This window comes from Mustela nivalis, assembly GCF_964662115.1.
Source record: "Mustela nivalis genome assembly, chromosome: 8".
NCBI lineage: Eukaryota > Metazoa > Chordata > Mammalia > Carnivora > Mustelidae > Mustela > Mustela nivalis.
The window spans coordinates 6,309,529-6,328,184 of NC_139027.1; the positions used below are offsets into that span (position 1 = coordinate 6,309,529).

The window sequence follows — 18,656 nt, forward strand, 5'->3', positions numbered from 1 at the left end:
CTTGTCCCTAGAGGGAGCCTTCCAAAATAGGAGTCAGCTGCTGTCACGCTTCTGTCTTCCATCTCACTGAGAATAAAACCTGATGTCCTCCTATAATCCCCAAGACCTTATATCCCTGCTCTGGCCCGGTCTCCTCTCTGACCTCATGGTCTCGGCCACACACCTCCTTGCTTTCTCAGGGCCACCTCACCGTCTCAGGGCCTTTGCACCTGAAGTGCTGATCCCCCACCTACCTGCATGGCTCAGTCCCCCGCTTCTTTTAAATCTCGTGATTTTGCCTCAGGTTGTGATCTCAGGGTCCTACGATAGAACCCCACGTCAGGCTCTACACTCAGTGGGGAATCTGCTTGGGGATTTCTCTCCCTCTCCCTCTGCCCCTCCCCTTTCTCTAAATTTAGTAAATAAATCTTAAAATAAAACAAAATAGCAACTCCCACCTCCAAGCCTTCCTCCCGTCTATTCTATTTTCATGTTCTGCTTTCTCCATATGGAAGTTTTTAGCCTCCTGACATATTTTTTTAGTAATTTGCTTATGTATTTAGTATGTGTCTCTGCCAGCTAGAATGTAGGCTTCATGAGGTAGAGACTGTTTCTGTCCATTGCTTTATTCCATGTGCCTAAACCAGTGTCTGGCACATGCTAGGCTCCCCATTGCTTAAGGAATGAAAAAGTAACCACTTCTTTGGAAGACATGTGTTCTATGGAGACTGCATTTTGAGAATGAATGTTTGCGAATGTTCCCATTGGCGTGAAAATATTTTCTGTATCTTTGTGAGGTGTCTTTTTCTGTTATGATCCCTTTAAAAAGAAGTACTAAAGTAAACTAAATTTAAGACAAGAACTACAAATCTCTATCACATAGTGTTAAGACAAGATTAGTTTAATTATAATGTTCTTAATACTTTCATTGAAAGAAAGGTTATTTACATTAATAACTTATATTTTAGCTTATATTGATGAGTATTCTATAACATACATCATTATATGCTCAAAATTCTTTTCTGAGAGGTTGCTGTCAAAGGAGGAGGCTTTTGGATTGGATTAGTTCTGGGTGTGTATTTTAGGGTTTTGTTATAGAACATTCTAGTTCGAAAAGCATTTCCTGTGGCTATCCATTACTTTGTAACAAACTACTATGTATCATAACAAACTACGTCAGATTATTGGCTTAAAAACAAAAACCATTGTGTTTATTTGGAATTCTGTCAGTCAGGAATTGGGGCAGGACTTGGCTGGGTGGTTTTCTGTTCCACGTAGCATGGGGCAGGGGCTGCATGTAGCTAGTGACCGGCTAGGCTGGGAGATCCCAGACTTCACTCATACGCCTGACATTTTAGTCCTCCGTGTTGCCTCCCTAGTACACATGGCGCGACTGGGCTTCCTCACAGCATGGCTGTCTGAAGGGAGTTGGACTTCTTGCCGCTGGCTTTCAGGACAGCATATTTGAGGAAAAGCAAAAGCTGCAAAGGCACTGCTTGGAAGTTAGACAATACCATTGACTTAGCATTCTGTGGCTCCAAGCCGGCCACAAGACGATGGCTGATTAAAGGGGCAGGAAGAGGGACTGCATCTTCCAATGGGAAGACAGCAAAGAACGTACGTCCACTTTAAATCCACCACAGGCTTCTTTTGCACATCATGATTCTGTGAGATGCATCCGTGTTGTTGCCTGTAGCACGAATTCATTCTTTCTTTTTCCTCTATAGGATTCCATGGTATGACTATCACAATTAGCTATTGATTCTCCCATTGATGGACATTAGGTCGTTGTAATTTGGGGCTATTATAAGGAAAGCTTAACGAAGATACTTGCATGTATCTTTTGGTGAACACATGTACTAATTTGTCTTGGGAATGTATCAGAGGGTAGAACTGCTGAGTTGTAATTAGCACACAGTTAGCTTTTCCTCCAATTTTCCAAAATATTTCTGCCAGTTTACACTCCCATCAGCAATGTAGAAGAGACTGAGTTTATCTATGTTTTTTGCCAAACCTCAATATTGTCATTTTTTTAAAAAGATTTTATTTATTTATTTGACAGCCAGAGATCACACGTAGGCAGAGAGGCGGGCAGAGAGAGAGAGAGGAGAAGGAAGCAGGCTCCCTGCAGAGCAGAGAGTCTGATGAGGGACTCAATCCCCAGACCCTGAGATCATGACCTGAGCCGAAGGCAGAGGCTTAACCCCCTGAGCCACCCAGGCGCCCTATATTGTCATTTTAACTTTGGCCATCCCAGTGGATGTGTTGTAGCATCTCCTTGTGCTTTTAATTTGCATTTTTCTGGTGAATCATAATGTTGAGCAGCTTTTCATGTATTCGTTGATCTTTTAACTATCCTCTTTGTGAAATAGTGCCTTTTTTTAAAATTTGTAGGAATGTATTTGTGGTGGATATGTCTTTTGTTGAGTTTATCTATTGTACATATCTTTTCTCAGTCTTTGGGTTGCCTTAACAATGTCTTTTGATGAACTAAAGTTCTTAATTTTAATGAAGTCCAATGTAGCAATCTTTTCTTTCATGAATAGTGCTTTTAGGACTGTGCTTTTCAGGGAATCTGCCCTGTCTCAAGTCAGAGAGATACTTTCTGATTCTTTTTCTAGAAGCTCTATAGCTTTACTTAGTACATGTGGGGCTGTGGTCCATTTCAAATTAATTTTTATGTTGCAAAGGACTTGCATTCAATTTGCTGATATTTTGTTTGGAATTTTTACATCTGCTTCTGAAACAGAACAGACTTTTTTTATTCTCTTTCAAATATCCCTGCCACGATTTGATGTCAAGGTTATGCTAGCCTTATAAGATGTTCTGGTAACTGCACTCACTTTTCCCATTATTTAGAAGTCTGTGTTCGATGGGTACTATTTCCTTCTCAAACATCTGGTAGAATTTACTATCTTTAACTCATATGAAATTGGGGTTTTCTTAGTGAGATGATTTTATACATAGAATATACTTCTTAAATAAATTGTTCAGATTTTCTATTTCTTCTATATACCTTTCAGAAACTTGTATTTTTCTAGGAATTTTTCCATCACATCAAAATTTCAAGGCACTATTTCACAAATAGAGTTACTGGCTCTATTACAGAATTGAGTAATGATTAGTGTTGGTTTCTGTGTCTGTTACTTATGTGGAACCTTGGGTACAGCAGCTTCTTGTGCATAATAGCAGAGCTGGGGTCCTTGCTAGGATTTGGGTCCACCTTTCTTAGGTTTGGAGGGTTAAACATATTTCTTTCTGATGTACACATTCTTTCTTTAGACATGTTAATACATTCAGTCAAGATGTTCAGTAAAATACTGGCCCAGACTCCTCAGTCCCTTTAAAGATTTATTATCTCTGCCCTAATTTTATTTCTCTGTTTCCTCTTCTTGGGGCTACCTCGATATTGCTCCACCATTCCACCTCTATGTAGCTCAACAGTTTTCCAGAAATTTATCTACAGGGCGCCTGGGTGCCTCAGATGGTTAGCATCTACCTTCGGCTCAGGTTAAGACTTGGGGTCCTGGGATGGAGTCCCCTGCTCAGCTGGGGGTGGGGAGGGTCTGCTTCTCCCTCTCTCTCTGCCCTTCCCCTCATGCTCTCGCTCTGGCTCTGCCTCTCTCAAATGGATAAAGAAAATCTTAAAAAAGAAAAGAAAAGAAATATACCCACATTCAAGCTCACCTCTGCCATAAGGCAGAAACCAGTTCACTGAGCACTTCCACCATTGATAATTTCCATTAGACCAAAAAGAAAAAAAATCTGTGCCAATCTGATAAGCAAAAATGGCACCTGAGCCAGAGGTTTTAAGAACTGCATACTAAAGCTTTTCTGTTAAAACCCTCCTTTAAGTCTTATAGTCTAAGAAAACATTTTCTTCCAAAGGGCTGACTTTGCTCAAAACACTCAATTTTCTGTGAAGGAATGGCTGGAAAAATCTGTGATTCATTTCTGTGAAATCACATGTCCAAAGTCTCAAATCAAGGTATGTCATCTGTTTCAGCCATTTTGCATATACATGAAAATCTTACAAGTCATTCATCCACTCAACAAATATTTATCGATCACTTCCTATTAGCTAAGTACTATTCCAGGTCCTGGATATATTAGCAATAAACAAAAAGACAAAGATTCCTGATCTCGTATTTTAGTTCAATACATTAACTCTTCAGCTGTGCATTCAGTACTGTCCCTTCCTGTTCTATTATTTCAACATCTGAAATCACGAAAGATCTAGAAAATAAAAGGTTTATCACCAAGCTGTTCTTAGGGCAATCCTCATGCTGTACGGATAGGGAAGGTTTTTCACAAAGAGTCTGAAGTTGCACAGAGCCACGCTTGGCAAATGACATGGGTGACATAAATGGACAGGACATTTGTCTAGTGCCACGCTAAAATAATGAGACGGACTTCTCCATGGGACTGGGGGGTCTCCTGAGGGCTGGGACTCTTCACCTCTCATTTCCCAATTGCCCGCACAGTGCCTGGCATGCAGTGGGTGCTGAATTAACTTGGGGAAATAAATGAATCGACAAGTAAACGAGGAGTGAGTGAATAGACAGCCAGTCCCTCTCTATTCTTCTCTAGTCTCATGACTTTAAATGCCATCTGGATAGAGGGAACCCCCGAGTGTGGATCTCCAGTCCAGAATCCACCTGAGAATGCTGCACTCCGATGTCAAACTGTCTTTTCATCCTGCCTGGAGGTCTTAGCAGCATCTCGAACTTCGCAGGTCCAAAATCAAACTCCTGGTTCCTCCTCTACCCTGCCCCAAACGGTCCCACCCACAGCCTGCCCCTACTCGGCCAGACCTCACCCTCCCAGCACTCAGGGCAGAAACCTTGAGGTCACCCTAGCGTCTTTCTCCTACCGCCCTCCTCCTGTCCATGAAGATGCCCCTACGGCTCTCCCTTCACAATCTGTGCTTCCAGAATCTCTGTGAGTCTCAGTCTCGAGTGCTTTCACCTGGTTCAAGCTCCCATGGGACCTTGTCCGGATTATTCCCCTGGTCTCCTGACTTGCCTTCTGCCCTGCCCCCATCAGCCTTCTCCCCGCAAGGGTCACACTGGTCTCTCCAACAGAAGTCGGACCGTGTAATTCCTCCAACAGCTTCCGAGTACGATCCTCGCCCAATACGAGCACGCCGGAGCGGGTGCTTACAGAGGAGGCAACTGAGGCACGGGGAGCAGGAAACGGTGACTGCCCCCAGGTCTACCTCAGCAGCCTTGTTCCTTCCTCCAGAACCCCACGCCCCTCCGGTGCCTGGGAGAGCCGCAACCGAGCGGACTCGGGGAGCCGCCGCCGTCCAGGCCGGGGCGGGCGGGCGGGCGGGCAGCCACCGCCTCCCCGGCAGCGAGCGGGGATAGATGGTCCCGCTTGTTAGCCGAGCGGGACCGAATCAGCTCCGCAGCCGGCGCGCCGCGTCTCTTCCCGAGGTCGGCTCCAGTTACCTGGACTGGAGAAAGGCATGAAGTCTGGGAGGGGGCTGCAGGGGTGGCGGAGCTTCCTTCCCGGAGCGGGCGGAGACGACCCCGCATCCCCAGGCGTCCGGAACCCGAAGCCGCGGCCTCGGTTTCCGCCCGGTGGGTTCCTGCCGGCGCTCCCGGAAGCTGCGCTCGCTGCCTGGGTAACGGGCCCGGAAGCTGCGCTCGCTGCCGGGGTAACGGGTCCGGCGGGGACGGCGGCGGCGGCGACGCGATTATGGACCTGGAGGAGGCGGTGAGCGAGCCGGGAGCCCTGCGGGCCCGACGGCGGGGCGGGAGGGGAGTGAGGCGGAGAGAAGAGGCTGGAGGACGCCGAATGGCTGTGGGGGCGGCCGCTGGCCGGAGGAGGGCGGGCGGAAGGCCGCGGGGCGGGGAAAGGGATGGGGCTGGCGGGCCGGGCGTGCGCGCGTTTTGGGGCGCTGGGTGAGGTCGTGGGTGAAGGGAGGGCGGGGCGTTAGTCCGTGTGGGTGTGCTTCGGGAGGGGGATGGAGTTGTGGGTTTTATGCGGTGGCCACCCACGAGGCCCATCCCCTGTGGACCGGGCCACCCGCAGGTTCCCTTTGATCCCGGGGTGGGCGTGGGAGGGCCGGGCGGGAACGGGCTGGCTTCTGAGGGAGCCCCCCACCCCCGCCCGGGGTCTCGGCGGATCCTCGCCGCGGCCTGGGTCTGACTCACTCCAGGTAATGCTCCGGAGTCTCTGCAGACCTCCCCGACTCGCTGAAATCGATTCGGCGTTCGGGTTTGACATGCATGCAATGCTGCGTGCTTTGGCCGTACTGGGCAGTTGGACGGGCGGTGAGGTCAAGGACCGCAGAGTCGGGGGCCAGGGGTCGGGTGCCCGTCTTGGGGCGCACAGACGCACCGCGGTGGTAGAAGGCCTTGCCTGTTGCAGACGTTCAGTGAATGTGTATCGGGCGACGGTGGCTGACGTCTGGCCGTGCTGGGTCGATGACGTCAATAGTCCTGTCTCAGCACTGACCTGCATTCGCTGCAGCAGGCGTCGTGTGTCTTCTGCTCGCCACTGAATCCCCGGCCCCCAGTTAAATGCCCCGTGCGTACATAGGCCATTTTCCTTCTGTTGCTGAATGATTAAATTGAAACTTGGAACAACCCCAATAAAAAGCCGGTTCTTTTGTGGTATGTGTTTTTTGTCTCATTGCGAAAGTTCCAGATCGCATGCAATTTTTATTTTTAAAGTCTTCTCTTTACTTAAATCTCGTCCTCTTTTTTCCCTCAGGGCACTCTCCAGGAGCTTTATTAACTCATCCTTTTTTTTTTTTTTTTTTTTTTCCATTTTATCCCTACCACCTTTTCTTCTTTTATTTTAAAATCATTTAATTTCATTTCAGACTATTCAGAAGACTGAACTGTTCTTCTCTTTGTTTATAGTTAGTCTCTCTGGTACATTTTTTATTTTCTATGGCTTTTTTGTTTGTTTTTTATCTGTAGGGTAAAATTGCAGGGAACCCTTTAGGTAGAACTGTAGGATTTAGGTGCGATGTATTGGAAATGGTTTAATGGTAACACCTTTCCTGTCTTCTCCTGTAGAAAGAGTTCAAAGAAAGATGCACTCAGTGTGCTGCTGTCTCTTGGGGTCTTACTGATGAAGGCAAATATTATTGCACTTCTTGCCACAACGTTACAGAAGTAAGTAACATATGTCATTTAAGAATCTGCTAAGGTTTTTAAAATTATGGTTTTAGCCCGATATGTGGCATAGTTCCCAAATAATATGTTTTTGTCACTCCTGCAGTGCCCAAATTCCAAGAATAAAAGTAGTCTTCCAGGTGCTTACATGGGAGCTAAGTAATGAGTAAATTAGATTTAGGATGGGTTTTTGAAATGATGTTGGGCCTCATTGGTAAATAATTTCATGATTCAGACTGTGTAGTAAGAGGGAAAATAATTAAAGTTATACTTAGAAGGTGAGGCAATTTTTTAATTAGTTAATACTCATGGAAGAGTTTTTAATATATTGGTAGCTTAAAGGTTTGGAACATGGAATGTTAGAAAGATTGAGGACTTTTGGGAGTATTGGAAATAAGCTTCATTGTCATTTTATCTTTGTTTAGTACTTTAGAGATTACAAAGTGTTTTCTTATCCATTATTTCATTTTCTTCTCATAGCCACCTGTGAGATATACTATTGTGCCTGTCCATTGATGAGGAAAGTAGGACTCATGATGAGTGAGCTTGCCAAAGTCACACAAGTATAAAGTGTTGAGCCAGGATGTGAACCTGAGTCTTCCGACTACAGTGGCCATTTTACTCCTCACACCTGCCTCTTACATTAGAGATTGTCATACTGTCTTGCATGTAACCTTGGTAGATAGGCCCCCCTTCACACTGAGAGTCCTAGGTCCTCTTCCAGTTACCACACATTCCGGGCAGTATAACCAAAATAATCGAGGGGTGTGGACAGTCTGCTACTGGACAGGCTGAACATGCCAGGACTCCTCTCTGGAAAAGGATTGGCTCCAGGTCTGTGGAGCCCGGAAGGAACAAGTATTACATTAACCATATAGACTTAAGAAAGGCAAATTTGGGACAGAGGAAAGGAACTCTGTAGACTTAGGCTTTTGGTCAAGGTGGAGTAACAGGAACCAGATTTACCTTCCTACCTTAAACAACCAAAAACTTGAGCAAAATATATAAAACAACTAAAGAAAAATTTCCTTTGAGGAAAAGTGGCTAATTTACGTTGTTGATCGCACAGAGCTTTTCTTGAAACAATCATCGTTCTTCAGTATACAGTGCAGTCCTTATGCCTATGCCTGCTTCCCACTTAAGTCACACAGAATATTTAAAAAATGCTAGCTCAGTGAAGTTTTGTGGGTGGTGGATATTTCATTATCTTGATGTGATGGTTTCATAAGGATGTAGGTATGTGTAGATACACATGCATAGGTATACACATGACCTTGTACACTCTATTTTTTATTTTTTAATTTTAATTTTAATTTTTTAAAAGATTTTATTTATTTATTTATTTATTTTAAAGATTTTTATTTATTTATTTGACAGAGATCACAAGTAGGCAGAGAGGCAGGCAGAGAGAGAGGAGAAAGCAGGCTCCCTGCAGAATAGAGAGCCCGATGTGGGGTTCGATCCCAGGACCCTGGGACCATGACCCGAGCTGAAGGCAGAGGCTTTAGCCCACTGAGCTACCCAGGCACCCTTATTTATTTATTTGACAGAGAGACCACAAGTAGGCAGAGAGGCAGGCAGAGAGTGGGGGGTGGGGGGGAAGCAGGCTCCCCGCTGAGCAGAGAGCCCTATGCAGGGCTGGATCCCAGGACCCTGAGATCATGACCTGAGCCGAAGGCAGAGGCATAACCCATTGAGCCACCCGGGTGCCCCTATTTTTTATTATTTTTAAAGATTTTATTTACTTAAGAGAGAGCACGCACACATGCAAGAGAGAAAGAGCGCGTGGTGGGGGTGCAGCGGGAGAGGCAGAGGCAGACTCCCTGCTGAGCAGGGATCCCGATGCTGGATCCCAGGACCCTGGATCCATGACCTGAGCTGAAGACAGATGCTTAACTGACTGAGCCACTCAGGCGCCCCTATCCTTTATTATTTTAAGATTTATTTATTTATTTTAGAGAGAGAAGGTGTGTAAGCATGAGTGGGGGTTGGGGCAGAGGGAGAAAATCTCAAGCAGACTCCTCGCTGAGCCTGGAGCCTGACTTGTGGCTCCATCCCGTGACCCTGAGATCATGACCTGAGCTGAAATCAAGAATCAGACCCTCAACCGACTGAGCCACCCAGACGCCCCAACACGTACACTTTAAACATACGCAGTTTGGCCCTCTCTGCTTTGATGCCAGAGAGGCACTAGCAGTGTTACCAGGATTGATTCTGTAGCAGCAGTGCAAACATAAACACAAGGGATGGTTGTGTCTGATTGGACTATTTACCATTCATACGTGAAGTCAGCATGCTATTTTTGTGGAAATAATAACTAATTGCCTTTTTTATTTCTGTCTTTGATAATGTTCCTGTTTGATTCTGATAAAATCTACTGCAGTCATTTTAACTTGAAAGATCCTAATACCACTACACTAACTAGTTCCACATTTGAAAGACAACCTATGTAGAGTAACTTGTCAAGAATGTAGAATTCTTTCTTTTTTTTTTTTTAAGATTTATTTGGGGCGCCTGGGTGGCTCAGTGGGTTAAAGCCTCTGCCTTTGACTCAGGTCGTGATCCCAGGGTGCTGGGATGGAGCCCCTCGTCAGGCTCTCTGCTCAGTGGGGAGCCTGCTTCCTCCTCTCTCTCTCTCTCTCTCTCTCTCTCTGCCTGCCTCTCTGCCTGCTTGTGATCTCTGTCAAATAAATAAAATCTTTTTTAAAAAAGATTAAAAATTTTTTTTTAATTTTTTTTAAAGAGTTTTATTTTTTTATTTGAGAGAGAGACAGTGAGAGAGAGCATGAGAGGTGAGAAGGTCAGAAGGAGAAGCAGACTCCCCATGGAGCTGGGAGCCTGGTGTGGGACTCGATCCCGGGACTCCGGGACCGTGACCTGAGCCGAAGGCGGTTGCTTAACCAACTGAGCCACCCAGGTGCCCCCCCCCCAAAAGATTTATTTATTCATGTTAGAGAGAGAATGCGAGCAGGGACAGGGGCATAGGGAGTGAATCTCCAGCAACTCAGCTGAGCGTGGAGCATGATGTGGGGCTCAGTCTCATGACCCCGAGATCATGACCTGAACTGAAACCAAGACTCTGACACTTAACCAACTATACCACCCAGGTGCGACAAGGATGTAGCATTCCTAAGGCTGGGCAGAATCTCTATATAGGCCAAGAACCTAACTCAGGGCCTTCCATAAGATAGGCAGAGCTATGACTGTACAATTCCAGTGATTATTCTTGGCTTCGTGGTACCCCAGGCATGTTCTTTGTATAGCATGTGATGTGATCTGTGCTGCCTGAAGTGGGGTGCTGTGTGCTGGCCATGTTGATACCTAGTGGGTGGAGGATGGCCAATGAGACGTAGTTCTAGCTATGTAGAGTAGAGGTCATGGTGCAGCTTTCTCGGTTTTTTCTGTACCCTCATTGCCCTCCAGGTCTTACCTTGTTTGTAATTCTCAGGCTGTGGATACTTGCTATAATCTGGAAAAAGGCCTTCTGAATTAGTAAAAGAATAAGAATGTTACATTGGTGTATTTTAAATAGGAAAACCTTTTTCAGGTCTTAAATCTAGCCAATTTAGACAACGGATGTTCTTGTAGATATTTCATAAAGGTGTAGGCTAGAATTGTGTGAGTTCAATAGATTTTTATGACTATAACATTAGATTTATTGTAGAAAATTTAGAAATTAAAAAAATAAATAGAATGAAATAATTGCATATGCTTTCAGAACAATATATATATCTGTATCTGTAATATCTATAGAAAATGTTTGTAACAACTTGTTTTCAGGCTTTTAATAATGTTTATTGATACCTGAAGAAATCTGTCCATAAAAATAAAACTTATCTACTATTTGGAAAAAAAAAAATTTAGAAATTATGAAGATGAAAGCTAAAATCACCAGTAATCTTGGGGCACCTGGCTGGCTCAGTCAGTTAAGCATCTGCCTTCAGCTCAGGTCATGAGCCCAGGGTCCTGGGATGAAGTCTCAGCGGGGAGTCTCCTTGTCCCTCTCCTTCTGCCGCTCCCCCTGCTTGTGTTTTCTCTCTCTCTGTCAAATAAATAAAATCCTTGAAAAAAATAATAAAAATAAAATTACCAGTAATCTCAGTAGTCAACATTTAAGTGCTTCCTTTTAGGCTAGTTTTTTCCTGTGTATGGAAGGGAAAGGGGATGTGGGGGAGCACTTTTGAATCTTCTATCTTAATTAAATATTTTCCTGGGTTATTCTAAACATTTGTGTACCGTCTTATTGCCTATATAAATATCCCACAATATAACCATTCAGTAATTTAATTATAGATTTTAAGCCTTTTTATCCCTGCCTACTCTTTTTTTTTTTTTAAAGATTTTATTTATTTATTTGACAGAGAGAGATCACAAGTAGGCAGAGAGGCAGGCAGAGAGAGAGAGAGGAGGAAGCAGGCTCCCCGCCGAGCAGAGAGCCCGATGCGGGACTCGATCCCAGGACCCCGAGATCATGACCTGAGCCGAAGGCAGCGGCTTAACCCACTGAGCCACCCAGGCGCCCATTATCCCTGCCTACTCTTAATACATTGTACCCATCTTTGTAGGGTAACTGCTTTGGTATGTATTGTTGTGTCTTCTGTTTTCAGTGTGGCCAACCCAGTCCGACAGAATGGCTTCGAATGTGGCTTCTGTGACTAGAGGAAATACATTCCCCAAATCCTCTTTTAAAGATGTTTCTTTTACTCTTAATGAAGGCTGAAGATAAACTTCCTTCCAATCTCTTAAACTGAGAGAAATACACAAATCTTGCCTGTTTTTAAAAAATCTTCACCTCTCCTCCCTTATTAAGATTTAATTCCTTTATTCTGGTTGTGAGAGAGGCAGAATACGAGGTCCCAGCTCTTGAGAGCACTGGGAGTTGAAGACTGTGGGATAAATTATACTCACCATTTAGTCATTCTAAAATTGTGTAGGCTTGATTAAAAATAAAAAGTAGTACTTTCATAATTTCAGAAATGAAAACTATTATTAAAATATATAGAAAAGCAGGATGAAACGAATCTGTATGTAGCATAGTCCTTGCTGGTTATAATAAATACAGTTTTCTTAATTCCGGAGTGTGTTTGGATGGAGGAAAGAGGGAACAAATTTTATTTTAACATTAGGTTTCGTTTGAAAAAATTAGAAAGTGACTTAAAATAAAACTTTATTCATTTGCCAGGCTTTTCTTTAGTGTTTACTGTGTTCCAGGTACTGTTTTGGTTAGTGAAACATTTTGAGTGAAAAAGCAATGTAAAGGTTAACCAAAATGTTACAGTTGATATAGTTTTCCCAAAATGTTACTGTTCTTAATCCTGGCACTCACAGTTTGGTTCATTATACTTCCCACAGCATGCTTGGAAATATATTTAGGGAGATGTAAAACTACCTTTTTAATGGTATGTCTGTCTCCTGCAGAGATCTAAGGAAGTCATAAACACTGGGGCTATTCCTAATACTAAAATACAAGCCATCAACCGGGGACTTAAAAGAAAAAGAAAACTCGGTAAGCCCTTTCTTCATATATGCTTAGGGATGTGGCAGTGGAATTTTAAATAGATTCTCAAGAAGTTGCCAGATTTGTAAATCGGTCATCCAGAGTGGAATGAAATTGTTGATGGTAAAATTGGAAGTAAGTATCTTTAAGCATATCCTGTTTTCATCCTGCTTACGGCTGTGAGTTACTTTTCAAGTGGAGCAACTATTATGCAAAAAATAATGGAGTGTATTCCCTCTTATCTGTTGGCACGTTTCTGTTCTTGTGATCTATTGGGAATATGATTTTTTGTGCTTTTAAAGAAAAATGCTTTCTGACATGATTCAAGTATGGAATTGTCGGGTTAGGCAAGTTTAACGTGATGTTCAACTTTTAGAAACCCATTTCTCACACTCAATTTTGAACACACCCTTTTAAAATAGGAAAATTATTTTTCTTAAAATAATCTCCGCACGGGTGTGCTCTGAAAGGTAATCTACTTCATTAATCCAGTGAGTACATATAATTAGTCATGATTGAGAATAATCTGAGGTAATGTCTAGCTGAGGCTTTTTATTTCTGTGACTACGTAGGGCCAGATTCTCCAGTTTGAAAAAGGCTAATGATAGGGGGTTCTTATAGGTGAGGAAGCTTTAAGGATGCACACACATGAAATACAGATATATCAGTGTTTGTGAAATATCTCTATGAAATACACTGTTATTCTTAGATGAGTAACAGACAGAAAGCCTAAATGCTAACTTTTGTTTCTGTTTAACCTTTAATAGTGACTATTTTTGTTAGGCTAGAAGCTGGTTACTTTTTAATTACATTTTATTAGAGTAGAACTTTATTAATTTGGATGTGACTTAAGTAACTAAAATGTAGAGTTTCAACTTAAATTGCTGCAGGCAATTTAGGTGCTTTAAATTAGCTGTTAAGTGCCTTACATTCAACTTCTTTTTTTTTTTTTTTTAAAGATTTTATTTATTTATTTGACAGACAGAGATCACAGGTAGGCAGAGAGAGAGAGAGGAGGAAGCAGGCTCCCCGCTGAGCAGAGCCCGATGTGGGGCTTGATCCCAGGACCCTGGGATCATGACCTGAGCCGAAGGCAAAGACTTTAACCCACTGAGCCACCCAGGCACCCCTACATTCAACTTCTTTAACCCTGCATAGTTTCTAAGTCTGTAAAATGAGAATGTTAATACCATTTGCAATGAAAAATAGAAACTCTGAATTTAGAATATAGCTTTAGCATTTGTGTCCATATTTGCTGGTTTGGAAACAGAAGATTATAAGGATGGAAATCCTATTCAGGAATATAAAACACTTCGAGCTGTAATGTGTAAAACACAGTTGTAACTCTGTAGTAACATGTGGTAAGTAGGAGTACAAGTGTCTGAACCGTGTTATCTGTCGTCTAGAGAAAGGCTGGGATTGGTATGTGTGTGAAGGTTTTCAGCAGATACTTTATCAACAAGCAGAAGCCTTAAAGACCCTTGGAGTCGGCCCAGAATTAAAGGTAAGTCCATTGTGTCTGTATGCAGTCCTATGTTTTGTTTGAAGAACAGTAAGATTTGGAGTGAAACTAAGGAGAAAAGTAGGATTATCAGTAATGATACTAGGACTCCTGAAGGGATCATCTTTTCTGATGTTTTTGCTTTACTTCTTTCATTAGATTGATAATTCTCAGAGTGTGTTCTACAGGGTATTAATAAGCAAAGAACCAAAAGAAAATAAAAAAGGTTTTAATCTTCAGATAATTAGGAAACATTAAGTTAAATAAAGTAAAACAAATAACTTTGCAGCTGTTTTGGTGCCTTTTATGTGTTAATGTGCTTGTTTGATTTCCAAGGGGATGTAGTATCCAGTATTCACAACTTGAGAACAAAGTCCTTTAGTGTGCTATATACGTGCTTGCGTGGCATTGATCAGGATTTTGAGTTCCAGAATGTGCTTTGGGGAGTGATAGATTAGGCCTGTGGTTCTCAATCTTGAATGTATACCAGAATCACCTAAACACAAGTTAATGAACCTCATTCTGGAGTTTCCGATTCAGTAGGTCATTGCTAACAAGTTCCCAGGTGACACCAATGCTGCTGGTCCAGGGACCACACTTGGACTTTGCTGCCCCTCCAGAGTACCACAGTATCCCTGCTGTTGTGTGAACTTCATGTTTCTTCATCTGCTTGAAGCCATTTCAGGAATTGTTTAGAAAGCCAGTTGGTTCTCATATACTCCCTTTGTACCCATTATTGGGTACAACTTGCCAGCCTAGTTGGAGAGAGGGTTCTATGCATGTGTGGAATGAGTAAACATGAAATGATAGGACAGTGTGCTCATAAGTGCCATTGAGGGCAAAAAGAGAAGGTAGAAAGATCAATGTGGATTGAAGTCACCAAGGAAAGATTTGTAAAGGAGCCTTTGTTGTTCAAACCAGTGTTTGGGGCAAGCCAGCAAGAATGCCCTCTAGAATGATGCATGGCCCAGGAGGACTCTGGGCTTACCCTGAGAGGTATTATAGGATTTAAAAATACAAAACCAGGGCACCTGGGTGGCTCAGTGGGTTAAGCCGCTGCCTTCAGCTCAGGTCATGATCTCAGGGTCCTGGGATCGAGTCCCGCATTGGGCTCTCTGCTTAGCAGGGAGCCTGCTTCCCTTCCTCTCTCTCTGCCTGCTTCTCTGCCTACTTGTGATCTCTCTCTGTCAAATAAATAAATAAAATCTTAAAAAAAATAAAATAAAATAAAAATACAAAACCATAAGTGGGGCACCTGGGTGTCTCAGTTCGTTAAAAATTCAAAAATGTGAGAGACCAGATGGCACCCGCAGTGGTGATCTGGGGGTTTGTGAAATCTGGGGCTTTCTTTCAAGTCATCCTATGTTATAAATGCTTTGTAATTTATAATTTCATATAGTTATACCAACCAACTACAGTGGGGTTTACTCCTATATGGTTTTCTACCCACTTCACCAGGGTTAATCCCGAAAACAGTTCTGTCTGAAATTAGCCAATGAACATAACTGTTTAGACCTGACCATTTAAATGGCACAGGAATGGCATTATGCTAAGAACACAGGGTTTTCTATTTACCGGGTGGGTCACTTTGGCCAATTTACTCAGTTTCTTCAGTGGTAGAATGGAGCTTGCAGTGTTGTGTTTGAACTAATGGATACCTCTTCCCTAGTAGGTGATGAATAAATAGAAAAGTTGCTTTGTTATCTTATTTTACTTCCACTTGGACCCAATAGCAGCTTTGCCTCTAATTAGAAGTGTGGTCATATAGGAGTTGCTTTTTTTCTCTCATTCTTAATACACTAAACTTACAAAAGGAAGGGGTTCAACTAGGTGATCTGTTTGGAATTAGGCTCTTCTTTAAAAATCTAAGATTATGAAGAATTTATTCAGTGTTTCCCATATACCTGATTTTGCGATGATAATTCTTTTTAAGAAATGTAACTAAGAAGGTAAGAAGACATTTAGATGGAGGGAAGTGTATAAAGTATAAGTGGTCTGGATGGACCAGTGTGCTTGCCGTAATCACTACTCATTTCCCTTCTACCTTAGGATGAAGTTTTGCATAACTTTTGGAAGCGCTACCTGCAGAAGAGCAAGCAGGCCTATTGTAAGAACCCGGTTTATATCAGGGGAAGGAAAGCTACGGTAAGTCACGAGTGAGAAGCGGGATAAAAAGCCGTTTCTGGTGTGATGCAGAGATGAAGACCGGTCCAGTGTCATCTGGATTTATGATGTCAGAAAATTGTCAGGGAAGAGTGTTCTCTTGTAGTCCAGAAGGAAAGGGTCACTGAGCTAGACACTGGAATTAATTTTGACTTCTTATTGGACTAGTTGAAACAAATTTGTACTTAACTTCTAAATAGAAGCTTAAGGACTTTCCATGAATTGTAGTATTAAAAAAATTTTTGGCACGTTTTTCCTTTTGCTTAGAATACCCACTTACCTGGTATTTCATGACGCAGCTCAGTTATCTCTGCTCAGCAGGCTTTATGTGAAGAAAAAGAAGTCTGGATGCCTCACCACCCGCTCCCACAGTCCCCAGAGCATTTACATTATTAGTTTGCTTTTAACTGCGCTATGGATGTGCCGTGGGACATTTCATTGGGGCTACAGGAAGGTTCCGCCTCTGAGAAAGGCACGTTTGATAAACTGCTATGTTTGATGTGTGGTACTTACTCTCCAGAGCTGAGAAGAGATTCCAAATCTATTTGATATACATTTCTTAAGAGCTTGGAGTCTTGGCCCAGTGGATCCTTGTTTGGTTGGAGTCACCGGGGTTCCACATGCAGAGCTGAGTGACCCAAGCCTGAGAAGTCCGGCTCTAAGTGAAGGGAATAGGTCCCAAGAAGGAGAAGGTTAGAGCAGCGGAGCCGTGTGAGAGAGAATGGTGGAAGGGGCACTGACCTAAGCAATTCGTGTAGGAAACTTCCTTTTTGCACCTGGGACCGTGCATTTAAACTCACTCCAGAGGAATAACTTGAACAGACAATTTTACAGTGATGAAGTTATGAAATACCATCCTCTCTTGATGCAGGAGGCAGGTACCGCTCAAGAAAACAAGATGCCACGTGGGTCTTAGGTGACATTTCGAAAGAGAAAAGAAAAGAGAAGAGCCATCCGGGCTGTTAAGAATCTGATCTTAGGGCACCTGGGCAGCTCAGTCGGTTAAGCATCTGCCTTCTGCTCAGGTCATGAGCCCAGCATCCTGGGACTGAGGCTCAGGTCAGGCTTCCCGCTCAGCGGGGAGTCTGCTTCTCTGTCTGCCATTCCCCCCACTTGTGTATGTGCGTGCACGTGCACACGTGCTCTCTATCTGTCAGATAAATAAATCTTTTTAAAAATTTTTTATTTCTTTTTTTATGAAGTATGGGTCATCTATTTTATTAGTGTTCTCCATTGGGGTTAAAATAAAAATCCATTAAAATCCTAGAGGAGAACACAGGCAGCAACCTCTTTGACCTCTGCTGCAGCAACTTCTAGATAGACATGTCTCCAAAGGCAAGGGAAAGAAAGGCAAAAATGAGCTATTAGGACTTAAGCAAGATAAAAAGTTCTTGCACAGTTGACAAAACCAAAAGACAGTTGACAGAATAGGAGAAAAGTTTTGCAATTGTTTTATCAGATAAAGGGCTAGTATCCAAAATCTGTAAAGAACTTACCAAACTTAACACCCAAAGAAAATAATCCAATTGAGAAGTAGACAGAAGACATGAACAGACCTTTCTGCAAAGAAGGCATACAGTCGACCAACAAACACATGAAAAAAATGCTCAACATCACGCCATCAGGGAAATACAAATCAAAACCACAGTGAGATACCACCTCACACCAGCCAGAATGGCTAAAATCAGTAAGTCAAGAAATGATAGATGTTGGTGAGGATGCAGAGAAAGGGGAACCGTCTTATACTGTTGGTGAGAAAGCAAGCTGGTGCAGCCACTCTGGAAAACGGTATGGACGTCCCTCAAAAAGTTGAAAATAGAGCTACCCTACCACCCAGCAATCGCACTACTAAGGATTTACTGCAAAGTTAAGAATGCAACGATCCGAAGGGACACCTGCACCCTAATAATATTTGTAGTCTCAGAGTGTCCACAATAGCCAAACGATGGAAAGAGCACAGATGTCCATCAGCAGATGAATGGATAAAGAAGATGTGGTTTATATATACAATAGAATATTATGCAGCCATCAAAAAATGAAATCTTGCCATTTTTAATGAAATGAGTGGAACTAGAGGGTATTATTCTCAGTGAAATAAGCCAATTGGAGAAAGACAGTTATCATATGATCTCATACTTGGAATTTAAGAAACAAAACAGGATCGTAGGGGAAGGGAGGGAAAAATAAAACAAGATGAAATCAGAGAGGGAGACAAGCTGTTCTTTATCGTAGGAAACAAACTGAGGGTTGCTGAAGAGGAAGGGGCGGGCGGGTGGGTGGGGTAACCGGGTGATGGACATTAAGGAGGACACGTGCTATAATGAGCACTGGGTATTGTATAAGACCGATGAATCACTGAACTCTACCTCTGAAACTACTAATA

The 18,656-nt window shown here is 43.0% G+C and overlaps 1 protein-coding gene and 1 long non-coding RNA gene across 7 annotated transcripts in view; one reads left to right on the top strand and one right to left on the bottom strand.

Moving 5' to 3' along the window:
• Nucleotides 1–859: 859 nt before the first annotated feature.
• Nucleotides 860–5,512, bottom strand: LOC309871996. The gene is made up of 2 exons (XR_014315606.1): nt 5,433–5,512; nt 860–4,215 (listed from the first exon to the last, which is right to left on the bottom strand). It is a non-coding gene; the product is annotated as an uncharacterized lncRNA (long non-coding RNA).
• TAF1B (TATA-box binding protein associated factor, RNA polymerase I subunit B) overlaps nt 4,208–18,656 on the top strand; it is a 74,987-nt gene continuing 60,538 nt past the window's right edge. For 3 of the 6 annotated variants that reach the window (XM_082745488.1, XM_082745489.1, XM_082745487.1), the window contains exons 1-5: nt 4,208–5,700; nt 7,014–7,112; nt 12,531–12,618; nt 14,016–14,113; nt 16,160–16,255. In XM_082745488.1, coding sequence (XP_082601614.1) covers nt 5,683–5,700; nt 7,014–7,112; nt 12,531–12,618; nt 14,016–14,113; nt 16,160–16,255 — 399 coding nt within the window. In that variant the 5' untranslated portion in view covers nt 4,208–5,682. The remainder of the gene's footprint in view (nt 5,701–7,013; nt 7,113–12,530; nt 12,619–14,015; nt 14,114–16,159; nt 16,256–18,656) is intronic. The other 3 variants (XR_014315587.1, XM_082745490.1, XM_082745486.1) reach the window with 1 other exon arrangement.